Source organism: Colobus angolensis, unplaced genomic scaffold (assembly GCF_000951035.1).
Source record: "Colobus angolensis palliatus isolate OR3802 unplaced genomic scaffold, Cang.pa_1.0 Scaffold26, whole genome shotgun sequence".
Classification (NCBI taxonomy): domain Eukaryota; kingdom Metazoa; phylum Chordata; class Mammalia; order Primates; family Cercopithecidae; genus Colobus; species Colobus angolensis.
The window spans coordinates 7,475,595-7,491,937 of record NW_012115821.1 but is presented as its reverse complement, the minus strand read 5'-3'; the positions used below and the strand labels follow the sequence as shown (position 1 = coordinate 7,491,937).

Genomic DNA, 16,343 nt, shown 5'->3' with positions numbered 1-16,343 from the left:
TTTTTAACATGTGCTTTATTCTTTACATCCAAGATCAATCCAGATGCTGAAGTTACAGTTTTGCTCTCTACTTTGTAGAACCACATGCAATGAATACAACAGAGCCAGTAGGAAATATACATCTGCTACAATGTTTGATCACACTTCACAGCAATTATCTGTTTCTGTTTGACTATCTTTCCCAATAGACTGTAAGCTTCTTAAGGGCAAAGATAGTGTCTTTTTCATCCAAGCACAGGGCCCTGTCCATGACAACAGGTGCTTAGTAAATGTTTGCTGAAGGGATGCATGAGCAAATCAATGACTCATAGAAAGAAAACACTTTACACCATCTGGTTAAAAAGAAAAACAGCAACCCTCTGGTTCTTTCCGTTTTCAGCAAACACCTCTCCTGGAAAATTCACACCCGTTGAGTTCTGATTAATAAAGCCTCCTCTTCCCTGTGGTTGCAGAAATATACACCCAGTGACTCTGGGACAATCACTTAACCTTTCATACTTCTGAGAGAGAAGAGCAATAAATCTGTGACACAGGGGCATTGTATACTGTAATTGGATCTTTGAGCAGCCTAGCAGGAAACTTAAAAAACAAAACAAGAAAAGAAAGAAAATGGGAAAAAAGAGAAAAGGGGGAGGGAAGAGGAGGAGAGGAAGAGTGAGGGAGAGAGAGAAGGTCCTCAATTCAACAGTGTGGGAGCTACTGTAATTTCCACTCATCCACAGACTCTGCTTTGGGATCATCTCACTACCCCACTCCTTTTCAGGCCGAAATTACTACATTGGAAGTGCATAAATACTTGCAGCCTTCATCAAGAAACCAGATTCATTGTCCCTCTCCCAACGTCTGAACAAATCTCAAAATTTTACCCAAAATGAAGCAACATTTCCACATCCTCTTTAAGATTCCAACCTTTTCTTTAGCTCAATCTGTAATCTTCTAAACTCTGGCAAGGGTATGAACTACACAGATGTCAGAGAATATTTTTGTTTGTTTGTTTGTTTGTTTGCCTTCTCCAAGGAATGTCAACAAAAATAACTGAAAAGGAATGTTTGACTTTGTATTGTCTTTCCGACAATTAGTTCACTACATGTAGACCAGGCACTAGAAGTTTGTGCTAAAAGAATGTTCAAGTCTTACTCTAAAAACTCAGTGATATATTTTCGACTACACTTTGACCACATCCAGGGGTTGGTGTAGAAGTTCAGTGTTGGAGCCATGACATGCTGGGGACTCTTAACTCCTTCTTCTTTACATTTGTTGTTGTCATCATGAGGCATGTTAAACCTAAAGCCAATGAGACAATGATGAGAATGTCAATAAATACCAAGGGATCATGCTGTTCTAATTGCTTCAGGAATGCATCTATCTAAGAGAAAAAAAATTTAACTGCATTTTGGATAAGAACCTGAACTCTGGTAAGCAGAACAAAATGTAAGACAATTCGAGATTGACTGTAGATTAAAATATAATTCTCACCCAACTTAATACAAAGTGCAAATGCATAAAATGCATTTTAAAAGATGTGGGTTGGCTCACGTATTTGGTTTAAGTGTACTTTTTGGAATTGCAGAGGCTCTGAATATACTGTAGTTGGTGCTAGAATACAGTAGTTGGAATTCCTAATAAGCTGTTAAAGGGCAATTTATAGAGTCAAGAATTTGGCAACTTATGATATAACGTGAATATAAAGAGTCAGGGAAGTGTCAAAAACTGAAGCCAAGAGCTTTCTAATAAGAGGCTCACTATGGGTCTTGGCATCTTCCCCTTTTTGGATCAGGGTGACAAATTATATACCTGTGTAGGTATATCATTCTAAAGGCATGCAAAGTTTGTACACAATAAAACCCATGAAAGGTAGTGGCATGCATGGAAACCAGAGGCATGCCAATTCTACTGGCATAACTCAGAGATGGCAAATAGTTTCATGCTTCATGCCAACACCAATTGATTGGTACTGGCTTCCTGAAAAGCCAGGCACAAAAGGATTCTTAAATTAATCCAGGTTCCGCCTGTGAGAAGGCTGTGAAGGACTGCCAACATCCTTACGGGCCTGGAAGGGAATGCAGCAGCATGAACACATACTTGCCATTCTTGGCTTAGCCAGAAGCAGTGGAAAAAAGCAGGAAGTATTTCCTAAATTCAGAAACACCAATTCTGTGACCCATATGTCATTCTCAGCTCAGGCAATTATCCACTGGGCGACAACCTCAGAAGGGTCACCTTCCCTCTGTCTGGATGACTATCCCCAATCACAAAATTGACGCATGTAATTAATTTAGCATTGAGGGAGAAATTCCCTTCACTAGTTCATCTTGATTACAGAAATAAGTGAGTCAGATAGAAGCATGTAGACTTCCATCATATAAAAGTTGGAATAAAAGCCTATGGAGTCTATTCCATTAATTTATCACATTTTCCCTTTTTCTTTAAAGTTTATGCCTCTTAATACCACTAGAGACAGAAAAACTCGATCTTAGTTGAATTTAGAAATAGTTCTTAAAACATGAGACTCTTATGCTTAAGAATCTATTTTCTTAAAAGAATAAATGCCTTGGTTTCCAGTTCCCTGATGCATAATCAATGTAATACCTGCATCAACAAACTTAAAACAAGCAAGGCATTCAAATCTTAGCGGTTTCTCTATAGTGGTGTTTATTTCCCATCCCCAGATGATGTTTATTCCCCACTCTCACAATTACTTGATACAGTCAAGTTTATTTCAGCATATAAATAAGTTGAAAATTTATTTTTATTCAAATGTTATTCACATTTGCTCACTGAAGGAGTTAAATAGTAATAAATACTTATTGGACACATATAAACAACAATAACCATGACTTTTCAGTATTCACAACACACCAGAAAACGTGCTAAGTGCTTGCGATGCTTTATTTCATTTAATCACTTATTTTACCCAATGAATAGTACAGGTTGAGCATTCCTAACATCAAAACCCCAAATCCAAAATCCTCCAAAATCCAAAACTTTTTGAGTGCCAACATGACACCAGTGGAAAATTCCACACATAAATGTGTAACACAAACTTTGTTTAATGCATAAAATTATTTAAAATATCATATACAGTTACCTCTAGGCTATGTGCATAAGGTATACACGAAACATAAATTTCTTGCTTAAACTTGAGTCCCATCCCCAAGATTACGTATATGAAAATACTGCCAAAATCTGAACAATCCAAAATCCAAAACATTTCTGGTCCCAAGCATTTTGGATAAGGAATTCTACATCTGTACTGTTATTATCTGCATTTTGCAGATGAGAAAACTGAGCCATAGAGAGCTTTAATTACTTGTTCAAATCCCACAGCCACTAAGCTGGGGAAGCTGGAATGGGAATTCTCTTCAAGGCTTGCCTGAGTTTCACAAAGGTGCCTCAGAAAACACAAGGATAGAGAGGATGTTGACTAAGCAGGTTGGGCCTGCCACAAATGCTTAATGGAAAGCCATACCTCTTTTATGTTCTAAATAGGGGGCACTTGACTATATTTCCTCTGGAGAAAAGAAAAGGGGTGTGCTCTTAAAATACATTTGAAAGGTACTAGTTTAAAAACATACCTGTTATCGATTGAGCTAAATTGGAGACACCTGTGTATATATGCATCTTGCTCTGTGCCTCATACACTACACTGCACATAGAGGACCTTAAATGTATGAATGAAAAGCTTGTTTTATAAATGATGTTAGCTCTAAGTAAAGTTATCATCTGCCACACAAATTGATCTGCAGCTATATTATATTAATAATATCCTTTCAGAAAATTATTTCAAAATAGATAGTATAAGTAATTTAATCATCCTAAAAAGAAAATAATGCAGATCAAAACTCCGAATAATTTCTAGTAAATTTGCAGTGTTTTGCCCCATGTTCTAACCATGCTCTATCTCTAAAAAACAAAAGGGAAAAGCCATTTCATAATAGCCACTTAGTGACCATAATTAGGAAATGATTCCTTCTTTCTATCTTTGTTCATTCTCTTTCTTGAAAAAAGGGATATTACTGTTCCCAGATGCTCAATATCAGAATTAGAACTGTGTATAACTAGAATCAGGAATGGTCTGGATTTTTAAAATTCTTGGGAGCCACAGTAATGGTGGGGGACTCTCCTGGACAAAGGTGTTAAATCAGGAAAGTTCTCTAGGCTAATATATCCTCTGCTTCAGTAGAAGGAATGGAAAGACTCCATTTCTCCAGTACCCAGTAGGAAAGGAGAATATTAGACCTTATGTATTGAACTTGAGCAGTTAAATTGAAGATACACACAAGCTATGGCTGAAGAGAGTGCACTGCATTTACTCAACTCACCCAATTAGGTTCAAAGCTCTTCAACCCTGCAAACTCTACTATGACTCGGGAAGTGTCTTACACCCTTGAAAGTCAAGTAAATGCTCACTGATGCGAAGGAAAAAAAGGTTTAGGTCACTCTGAATTAAATGAAATTACTGAAAGGAAACTCACACATGACCCAGCTCATGGGCAATCGTAAAAGCTGTACTCAATCCACTATCTTCACTAATAGAACAGCTTCTGTAGGGATCACAAATGGTTCCCAGTTCAGCCAGGCCTATTAGAAGGAAAAAAAAACAACAAAGTTTACTCTAAAAAGCAACTGTGGCTTGAAATAAAAACATGCAGTAAACTGTTTTAGCCATAGAAGATACGCACAGGGAACTCACCTAAGGTATCACATTTGTCATGAGCTCTGCAGATATCCTGTCTGAAAGCAAAGTAGACTTAGGCCTTGATGACATCAAAGAGTAAGTGTCAATATAAGTAAATACTTTAGGGTTGTCTAGGCATTCACAACAGCACACACTTTGGGGTGGGGGTTACAAAAAGTAAATTCATAAGACCAGAGTTCCAAAACTCAAAATTTTTGAAATTGTTGATTTAAGAATTATAAACTACTACATTAAGAAGTCTTCTTCTGTGGTCAGGGTGGTCACAGAGCAGTAAAAAATCTCTCCAACCAGGATTTTCCCAATACCCTGGGGTAAATGATTCTAGTTTTGTAAACTCTTTGAGAACATTCCTGAGAAGGTGCAAGATACTTTTCTTTTACTTTCATTTAAGAGGACATGCTCGGAGTTATACCTGATGTAAATGACGAGTTGATGGGTGCTGACAAGTTGATGGGTGCAGCACACCAACATGGCACATGTATACATATGTGCACATGTAGCCTAGAATTTAAAGTATAATAATAATAATAATAAAAAAAAAGAGGACATGTTCATGACCGCAATAGAGACGGCAGGAGGTGGGAGGCACAATTAAGCCAGCACGCCTCTGTGTTGCTACAATGTTTTAACATTTTGAGATAGAAGCTACCATAGAAAAATTGGGAGGTTTCACAATTTAAAAAATTCACTTTTCTGGCTTTTGCAAAATCACAAAAGCTGGCAACAATGAACTCATATACTACATGGCAACGCCAGGTCCCTCTGAATAGCAGCTGCTCTTGCCTGTTATATAAGGCATTCATTTTCAGGTCTGCCTAACACATTTATTCCTCACTTGGCATCTATAGGTTAGTGGTTCTCAGCCAAGGTGGTTCTGCCCTTCCCACGGAGGGTAGTGGCAATGTCTGGAGACATTGTTGGTTGTCACAACTGAGGGGAGGGAGTGCTCCTGATACGTAGTGAGCAGAGGCCAGGGATGCTGCTAAACATCTTGCAATGTACAGAAAGAATTATCCAGCCCAAAATGTCAACAGTGCCTAAGCTGAGAAATCCTCCACCAGCAGCTGACTATCAGCAATGCGTGACTACATCTCATCAACTTGACCTGTGACTGAAAGATCTGAGGAATAAGAAATCCATATACCTTGTTAAGAGAACAGCAGTATCATGATGGATTCCACCTGGACTGTTCTTCGAATGCTGCCACTGGCAAAAGTTTTTTAATGTTGTCTGAGCATTAAAAGATATGGAAGGCCCATCCTAAATACAGAGAAGAATTATGGTTAATCTGTTGTACCAGTATCAATTAGATATGCCATTTCGGATACAGATAGAAGAAAAAAGAAAAAAACTTTATTACCTGTTCATTATGAATCACAATTAAGTTCACAATAACAATATTAATTAAATTTCCAATACTTGGGTCTTTATAGATAGAGGCTACCTGCAACCGAGATAAATTTTTCAAAGTTAATTGTGAACTCCGTGTAAGCAATAAGCAAGTCACGTCTTACGTTGGGCTCCACCTCTTTTTTACGTTTCTTGCAACATATGCATTTTGTGGTTGTGAATCTTTCATTCACTCAACAATTCTTTTTGTAAAGTCTCTTCATAAAATTCATAGATCACAGTTTTAGGTAACAGTAAATTCAAACAATTTTAAATTCCTCTGAAATTGCATTGCCACGTGACTTAACAGTTCTCCGTACCAGAACACTGGATATTAATTTTCCATTAAGCTCTTTCCTCTCATCTGAAGTCCTAGATTGCCAATTTATAGAATCTCACATTGGGTGCATGTTAGCCAACACTGCTGTTCTTTAATGTTTACCACCCATTTGTGTCCTTGACAACCTTGCTAACCTGGTGGGGTTTTTATTTTTGTAGTATTATAATTAATTATAGGAGCTAACATTTACTAAATGCTTGAGAACTGGCTGAAAACTACATACACACATGCATTTAGTCTCTATACAGCAAAACTCTGGTCTGGGTACTATTAAAGTCTCTGTTCAACAAATGAGGAAACTAAGTCACTCAGAGAAATTAAGTCACTTGTCTGAGGCAACACACTGGTGAGTAGCAGAGCCAGAACTCTCAACCTAGGACAGTTTGACCCAAAGTCCCTGTTCATAATCAAAATTCTTATGAGAGATCTGAAAGTAAAAGTGAAAATGAGGTTATGCATATGTGCAGGGCCAGATTAGATGTTCCCTTTCCTCCTGGGCATGAGAGGAGTGGGGTATCTGGGACTGAGCAGCATGTGGGGGTGAAAGGGGCATGGAGGCCAGGCAGGGTTGACAGGGGGCAGAGGGGAATGGGTCACAGCAGTGAACAAAAAGGCAAGGAGTACCACAGGCCACACGGGGGGAAGAAGAAACTCTAAAGCTATGCCCAAACAGGATTGCTTTTCATGTCCATCTGGGGGATATATTAAAAATAAGTTTTACTTCAGGTAAATTAGGGCTCATCCATTGAAAGAAAAGTTATGCTACGGCTGAAAAGGAGTAAGAGGAGGTCTATATGGACTTTTCTGGAACCATCTCGAATCGTTCAATAAAATAGCAATGTGTAATACAGTATGCGAAAATCCCTCCTGTTTGAAAAGAAGTTGAATATGCAAACGTGTTTGCATAAGAAATACCTAGAGTTGCACTGCCCAACAGTGGCCACTCATCACATTGGCTAGTGAGTACTGGTATGTGGCTAGCTCAAATTGGGTTATACTGAGAGTGTAAAACACTGGATTTTGAAGGCTTCGTATTAAAAAAAGTAAAATACCTCATTAATAATTTTTAAAATAATATTTGATATAAAATATATTGCTAAAATTAATTTTACCTGTTTATATTTTACTTTCTTTTGAGACAGGGTCTCACTCACTCTGTTGCCAAGGCTGATGCGCAGTGGCACAATCAAGACTCACTGTAGCCTCCTGGGCTCAAGAGATTCTCTCACCTCAGCTCCCGAGGAACTGAGGCTACTATATATGAGCCAGGTATATGCCACCACACCTGGCTAATTTTTTTTTTTTTTTTTTTTTTTTTTATAGAGACCAGGTCTTGCTATAATGCCCAGGTTGGTCTTAAACTCCGGGCCCCAAGAGATTGTTCCACCTCAGCCTCCTAAAATGTTGGGATTCCACGCATGAGTGACTGTACCTGGCCATTTTCTTAAAAACTTTTTTTTTTAATGTGGCTCCTTGAAAATTTAAAATTAGGAAAAAAACTTTTTAAAAAATTTAAATACATTTGAAATTAAATATGTGGTTTGTATTATATTTCTATTGGGCAGTGCTTGTTAGAAACATATAAGAAAACTTTCAACAGTGGCTGCCTCTGGGAAGGGGCCTGGCAGTCTGCATAGAGAATGGTACTTCTTTTTCAACAATAGTCTTTGTTCTGTCTGATTTTTTAAAAATCATGCAAATATATTGTGGTTTTGATTCAAAATGGGAGTAGAAAAATAGAATGAAACCCTCCTAGGTGTCACTCCCCAGGCTACTTAATTAGAATCCCGGGGGAAGAGGCTATTTTTAGAAGTTCCACAGGTGACTATGGTTCACGACCAGCCTCCCTAAGAATTACTGAATATCTACAACTGGCTGTGCAAAGTTCCAAAGTGAGGCAAAAAGCACTGGTTTTGGGAACTGGACAAGCTAAAGGTCACAGGCAGTGTCCAAGTGATTTATTAGCTTTACCTGACCACGGGCAAGTGACCTAACTCCTCTGAGACTCAGTTTTCTTATCTATAAAATGGGAATGATTGATAATCTCACCCGGCAGGGTTGTCACGATTCAAAATTATACCTTTTAAGTAAGAAGCACATTGTCTAACACAGAATAAATACTCCATATTGATAACCACTGTTGTCAGTTTAAAAAGGCAAGCAACAAATAATCTTATGTTCTGTTCAGTCACTTGCCTGAATGGCTAAAATGCCAGTTCTGAATGGTTCTCCAAAGCACTGAGTGGAAACCCATTCCCCAATGGCACATTTAGAGACCTTATAAATCACCTTCGTTTGAATGTACTTACAATTGACATTAAAGTTAAAATATAGTGTTGAAGGTTTTCTCCATGATATGAAACCATTCTGTTGTCTGCCACCACCAAGACTTCTACAAACCGTGGATAGGATAAAAATCGTTTTGTCCTTCTGTGGGTCCTCTTTTCTCTTGTGTTGTCCGTCTTATTACCATAGGCAGAAAATGCCTCTGTTGCTAAGCCGCTGTTTAATGCTGCCACGTCATCAGCCAGGTTAATCCTCTCTCCCCATTTTCTTGCTCTGGTTTTCTTCTTGTCTTTACTGTTCCTATTTTTGTGTTCTGTAACAAATCAGATGGTACACATTACATTTCAAGCCACAGCTATTTTATATTAAGAATTTAATTTGACACATTTTAAATTGATGCCTCTGTGGTCAAATTACATACAAAAACAAGTCCTGCATACCGTGGACTCTACAGATGCACCGCAATCTGTACTCCCACCTAAGTGACTAAGGATTTGAGATTTGCTTCCCTGGGAAGCTTTCACACTTGCTCACTTATGGTATTAGAAAATCAGGCCTGAGCTTGAGGGAAACAAGGCATGTGATTCTTATTCTTTTCATTTGGTAACAAAAGCTTTGCTGAGATTGATTCAAGGAATCCCACTCTTGCCAAAGATATAGTAAGGGCCAATAATGTAGCTACAGAGCGTTAAAAAACTTAAATGGAGGCTGGGCGCAGTGGCTCATGCCTGTAATCCCAGCACTTTGGGGGGCCGAGACAGTTGAATCTCATGAGGCCAGGAGTTTGAGACCAGGCTGGCCAACGTGGTAAAACCCTGTCTCTAACAAAAATTAGCCAGGTGTGGTGGTGCACGTCTCTAATCCCAGCTACTCAGGAGGCTGAGGCACAAGAATTGCTTGAACCTGGGAGGCAGAGCCTGCGGTGAGCTTAGATCGCATTACTGCACTCCAGCCTGGGTGACACAAAGGGAGACTCTGTCTCAAAAAAAAAAAAAAAAGAAAGAAAAGTTCCATATATACCACTCATGCTATTCAATGAGTTCTAATACAAAGAGGTCTGAGAGGTGGACAGGCTAACAGACGATACAAAGGAACTGTAGAAAATGCACAACCAGGTATTTTATTACCTTATTAGATCATTTCAGTACTTAAAATATAAGAATAGAATCACAGCAATTCAATGTCTTTGAATTTTTAATTAACTTACTCCAGGGTTCAGTTAAGGAAATAAACTCTGAGAGTCTGGGCAGGCAGCTGGGACCATGATTTATAATGTCAGATTAGCTCTACTCATTTCCAACTCATGCCTAGGCCTCTTCTTGGGTTCTCCACAGTCTTGCTACTCAAAGCAGGGTCCGTGGACCAGCAAAATTGACAACAACTAGAAGCTTGTTAAAAAGCAGATTCTTTGACCCCACCCCAGGCTTGAATCTACACTTAACTAGATCCCCAGGTGACTGATATTAACACTGACATTTTGAGAATCACTAGTTTCCAACTTGGCTTGAAGTTTATATTGCTGATGAAAATACTGAATTTTCACATCATCAACTATGCAATAAACAGAATAAGCATTAAAATTCCTGCCAAAATACATTTTGAGTAAAAACAGAATTTAATCAGTTAACTTGACAATCAGATCATAAATGTGCTTTAATGCTTTAATGCCACCAGTTTGTGGTCTAAAATAGGCAACAGAATTCTACAATGCCACCAGTTTGTGGTCTAAAATAGCAACAGAATTCTACAATGAAGAAGTATGCTTACCTAACCATAAGAGATAGAATTTGTCACATCAATACCAAAGGTAAAAATAAAAATTAAAAACAGTTAGATTGTAAGTGGTTTCATATTTGAAGGGACTAAATATTTGACCATTATAACTAACTGCTAAGAAAATCAGTTTAGGCCAGGATGTGCATTTTACCCAAGTTGAGTGTTTCAGTCATTCTTAAAATATAGTGGTCCCCCACTTTTTCATGGTTTCGGTTCCCTTGGTTTCAGTTACCTGCAGTCACCTCAGTCCTAAAATATTAAATGGAAAATTCCAGAAATAAACAATTCATAACCTTTAACTTGCACACCATTCTGAGCAGTGTGATGGACTCTGGCACTATCCTGCCCCATCCTGCCTGGGGTTGGAAATCATCCTTTAGGCTAGCTATCTACCCTGTATACACGCCCCACCTAGTCACCTAGTAGCCATTCCGGTGATCAGATTGACTGTCGAGGTATTATAGTGCTGTGTTTAAGGAATCCTTATTTTACTTAATGATGGTCTCACAGTGCAAGAGTAGTGATGCTGGTAATTTGGATTAAGACAAAGAGAAGCCATAAAGTGCTAACTTTAAGTGAAAAGGTGAAAACTCTAAACTTAATAAGGAAAGAAAAAAAAAAAAACTCTGCATGCTGAGGTTGTTAAAGTCTATGGTAAGAACAGATCTTCCCTCTGTGAAATGAAACTGGTGCTAGTTTTGCTGTCGCACTTCAAACTGCAAAAGTTATGGATACAGTGCACAATCAGTTTATTTAAGATGGAGAGGCATTAAATTTGTGGTTGGAAGACAGGAACAGAAACTTTCTGGCTGATGGCAATCAGGTTTGGTACTATCTGTAGTTTTAGGCATCCACTGGTGGTCTTGGAACATATCCCCCAAGGATAAGGGAGGACTACTATAGTAAAATCTGTCCAAACTGTCAAACAAGTTATATGCAGTCCAGTTATAGATAACATCACTAGCGTAAAACCTGGTACATAAGATGTAACATTACATTCTTCCTCTTCTAGTTTTTCTTTCAAGAACACTCATATATGTATACCAATGCCAATGGGTATTGCATGTCTACCAACTGGCATTGGTATACATATATGAGTTTTCAGTATATGCATACCAAGGCCAAATCAATTGTTAAATCATCAAATGAATACAGACGAGATATTAATTACACACCTATTATGTACCAGGCATTGAATTAGGCTCTTTTACGTATGTTATCTTACTCCTTTCAAAGTGAGAAAATTACCTCTATTTTTCTGATGAGGAAAATAAGTCTCAAAGAAATTAGCAACTTATTCAAAGTCATATTGCAGGAAGTGGAAGTACAAGGAATCAGTCGTAGATCTGCTCAATTCCCTAAACCGTGCTCTATGAGGTGAGCTTTCTCAACAGCTATGGTTTGAAATGAGCTCATGATATGGTGAACAGCTCCCAAAATAAATATGAGTTGAGAAAAAGACAGTGCCTGGTGGACATTTTCACGAAGAGTTTTGTTTTTTACAACAGGTTTATGGAAGCTATGTTGAAAATTAAATTTTTTAATACATTAAGAAAGTGTGTCACTTACACTGTGAAAAATAAATAATCCTTGCTTAATGTCTTCTGTAATTATTATAATTTGATTTCTTATAGTAAGTACAGTGTTAGACATTTTAGAAGATTTAAAGTCTCTATTGGTTTTCTATTTCTCATTTGTTGATTTCTGCTCTAATCTCGATTTCTTTTCTTCTGCTTGCTTTAGTTTTAACTTGCTCTTTTCTTTCTGTTGTCTTAAAGTAGAAGGTTAGGTTATTGATTTCAGATCTTCTTTCTTCACAGAAGTATTTACAACTATAAATTTTCTTGTAAGCCCTGCTTTAGCAGCATCCCATGTTTTGGTATATTGAGTCTTCATTTTCATTCATCTCAAAAAATTTTCTGATTTCTCCTTTGAATCATTGTTCATTTAGAAGTGTGCTGTTTATTTTCCACATTTGAGCTTCTCATTTTTTGTCTGTAATTGACTTCTAATTTTGTTACATTGTGATCAGCAAAGATGTTTTATATTACTTTTATCCTTTAAATGTATTGAAATTTGTTTTATGTTCTTGCATCTGGTGTGTGCTGGAGAATGTTTCATGTTCACTTCAGAATACTCTGCTGTTCGTGGGGTAACGTGTCCTATAGATATCTGTTAGTAGTTGGTTTATAGTGTTGGGCAACTTTTCTACTTCCTTGTCAATCTTCTGCCTGGCTGCTCTATCCATTATTGAAAGTGGGGTGCTGAAGTTTCCAATTATTGTTGCTGAATTGTCTATTTCTCCTTCCATTTCTGTCCGTTTTTGCTTCATGTATTTTGGTGTTCCGTTATCAGATGCATACATGCTTATAATTATTATCTCTTCCTGATACATTGACTTTTTAATCATTATAAAACACTTTGATGGACTTTATTCCACCAGGAAAGTGAAAGAAGCCAGTCACAAAAGACCACACATCAAAGGACTCCAGTCATAGGAAATGTCTAAAACCGGGAAATCTACAGAGACAGAAAGTAGGGTAGTACAAGTTGGGCATCCCTAATCTGAAAACTCCAAATCCAAAATACTGCAAAATTCAAAACTTTTTAAATGCTGACATGACACCACCAAGTGAAAAATCCCACACATAAGTATTTAACACAAACTTTATTTCATGCACACAATTAATAAAACTGTTGAATAAAATTGCCTTCAGCCTATGTATATGAGGTGTATATGAAAGATATATGTTTAGACTGAGGTCCTATGCTCAAGATATCTCACTATGTATATTATATGCAAGCATCCTAAAATCCGAAAAATCCAAAATCTGAAAGACTTCTAGTCTGAAGCATTTTGGATAGAGAGAGAGTGGGGAGATGGAAGTGTGGTTAGCTAAAAAGTACAGATTCTTTCCTCAAGTGATAAAAATATCCTAAAATTGACTGAAATGATGATTATACATATCTGTGGATGTAGCAAAAAATCATTAAATTATACAGTTTAAATGGGTGAATAGTACATATGAGACTTATACTTCAACAAAGCTATTTAAAAAAGAGAAACTATATCACTAAGTTTGTGAAAAGTAAATAATCCTTATTTAATGTTTTCTGTAAATATTATGATTTTATTCATTGGATTTACTTAGAGAAAACTACTGAGTGAGAACAGCACTCAGGAAATGTATGGAATTATTATTATTATTATTATTATTATTTGACCACTAAGGGGAAAAACAAATGTACTATCAGAATCATCAGAGGGGACTTGGGCACAAGAAAACCTGCAGATGAATCGAGGCCATAATTGGAAACAAAGTATACTTATAAATATAATCAAAGAAATGAAGGCATTAATCAGAAAAAGGCTACAATTTCTACTAGCAAACAACTCATGTAATTGTAATATTTCTAGAGGATATTTCACCCACAAGTAATCTGTGTATCAAAGAAATAATTCAGCATACTTTAGATGGCATGAAAATGCAAAACTCAAATTATTTCTTCAGGATCAAAAGCAATTTCTTCTAAAACAGAATGCTCCTCAGTCTTTTATCAATCTGACCTTTTCTCCTAATGAGTTAGAATCATATTTATTGACCTAATTAGTCCAACTAATTTCTATCACATTAACCATTTTAGCAAGCAACTTTGAATTTCTCATTAAAAATAGCATTAAAAATAGACACTATATCTTATATACCCACTCAACTCTCTCGCTTCTGAATAGAATTGTAATAACAGAATAGTTTTCACCCACAGAGTACACACTGTTAGGGTAAACAGAAAGTCATCCACATTTCTCTTTTGTGAGGTTTTAGTATAATGCTAAAGGAGGAATAGAGGCTCGTGTTTCAGGAATTTGCAAACTCACTTTGCTTACAGTTTAATCAGAATAGGCTACATAATAAAATTTCACTGCCCTGGAAAGCACTGTAAAAATGGTCTATGTATTCTTGCTCTTCTTTTTCTCCTCATATATAGTTTTACATTTATGATTACTTTTCAAGAATAGTTTAAGATTATTTGTATAAAGTACAATTTTCAAAGTATGAAGATCAATAGTTTTCAGGATATTCACAGAGTTCCGCAATCAAGGCCACCATCTAACCTTTTAGAATAATTTCATACTCCCAAGGAGAAATCCCATACCTCATAGCAGTCATTACATCCTCCCCTTCCCTCAGCCCCTGGCAATCACAAACCTATATTGTTGTATTTACGAATTTGCCTATTCTGACATGTCATTTAAGTAGAGTCATACAATATGTGGCCTTCTGTGACTGGCTTCTTTCACTTAGCACAATGTTTTCAAGTTTCTTCTATGTTGTAGCATGCATCAGTATTCCATTACTTGTTACTGTTAAATATTCCACTGTATGGATGTACCACATAATGTTTATCCATTCATCAGTTGGTGGACATTTGGGTGGACATTCAACCCAACTGAATAAGAACATTGCTGCCAAGAACATTCATGTACAAGGTTTTGGGTGAATATATTTTTGTTTTTCTTGTATATATACATAGCAGTAGAGTTGCCAGGTCATACGGTAACTCTACGTATAACATTTTGAGGAACTGCCAAATTGTTTTCCAAAGTGGCTACACCATTTTCTTGCTTCCTCTTGAAGTTCAAATAAGACACCTGGAAACAGGACATCATTTTTTCATGCTTCTTCTTCTTTGAGGATCCCTCAAAAATTAATCATGTTTACTTAATTTAATAACTTAATGAAAAACTTGGCCAGGCTCAAATCCTAAAATAGCATATTGATGCCTCCAAGTAGTAAGTGCATGTTTGCATTAGAAAAAAAGTGTAATACTTAGCAATCTGAATCCTCATATATGCACGTAAATAATTTTAGAAGTTTAAAAAAGCTCTAACTGGCAATTGTATGTTTCCTATCACCACATCATAGGTATTACAGTTCTAACATTTTATTACAAGGACATGAGTTAATATCGGCTTTTGCAACTACTTTGGCGTCGATGCTCACAAAAGGGAAGTAGTCATGCTTACACTGCCACAAACAGCCAATGTTTGAAGAACTCGTGCAGCGAAGGGAGGGCAGCTTGATTTAAGTTCTGTTTGACCTTAGGCAAACAACTGACACCTGCTTATAACGTGGAGTTAAAAACAGTACTTATTTCATAGAGTGGCTTTGAGGAATAATTGGAGATCATGCATGCAAAGTGCTAGCATAGTGCCTAGTGCATAGGAAGGAATGAATAAATATCGTTACCATATTTTTCTTTCTTTCTTTCTTTTTTTTTTTTTTTTGCCAGTCATAAAGTCATAAAGTGAGTTAGAAGTAAAAGGAACCACTTAAGGTAGAGAGACTAAGTGTGCTTAAAAACAATTTTCTGGCTTACAATAACGATTTCAAAGACATGAGCTGTATACTCCTAGTGGGGCAAATCAGCACAGAGTGTGCCTGATTGCATTTCTGACATCCAGCTTTATGATACTGTGAAAAGAGGAGGAACTATGAAACCAGAAGTGCTGAGCGCTAGTCTTCACCCTACTGTCCCATCTGAAGGATCTTTTCTGAGTCACTTCTCTGGGCCTCAGTTTCCTGACCTTTAAATGGGCGTATAAATACTTGCTTCCATCTTATGGCTATTTTGAGAATTAAGTAAGAAATCATACAGAGAATTTCTCATAAATTATAAGTTAAATTTTTTAAAAATTCAGTTTTTGAACATCGATTTTGTGCCAAGTACTGGGCTAGGTAAGTTGAAATAAACAACAGCAATGACAAAACAAGAATAAAACGTGGGTCCAATCTTTTTAAAAAAATGATTATAAAAATTTAAGATGGTATCCTTATTTAAAAAAAATCTCAC

The 16,343-nt window shown here is 36.9% G+C and overlaps 1 protein-coding gene across 2 annotated transcripts in view; it reads right to left on the bottom strand.

The window, feature by feature from the left end:
• Nucleotides 1–16,343, bottom strand: part of ADAMTS9 (ADAM metallopeptidase with thrombospondin type 1 motif, 9) — a 177,550-nt gene that overhangs the window by 138,408 nt on the left and 22,799 nt on the right. Inside the window, exons 4-9 of one of the 2 annotated variants that reach the window (XM_011947181.1) lie at nucleotides 8,738–9,027; nucleotides 6,060–6,143; nucleotides 5,844–5,959; nucleotides 4,694–4,734; nucleotides 4,476–4,581; nucleotides 1,138–1,284 (exon numbers count right to left, since the gene is read on the bottom strand). In XM_011947181.1, coding sequence (XP_011802571.1) covers nucleotides 1,138–1,284; nucleotides 4,476–4,581; nucleotides 4,694–4,734; nucleotides 5,844–5,959; nucleotides 6,060–6,143; nucleotides 8,738–9,027 — 784 coding nt within the window. The remainder of the gene's footprint in view (nucleotides 1–1,137; nucleotides 1,285–4,475; nucleotides 4,582–4,693; nucleotides 4,735–5,843; nucleotides 5,960–6,059; nucleotides 6,144–8,737; nucleotides 9,028–16,343) is intronic. The other variant, XM_011947182.1, reaches the window with a different exon arrangement.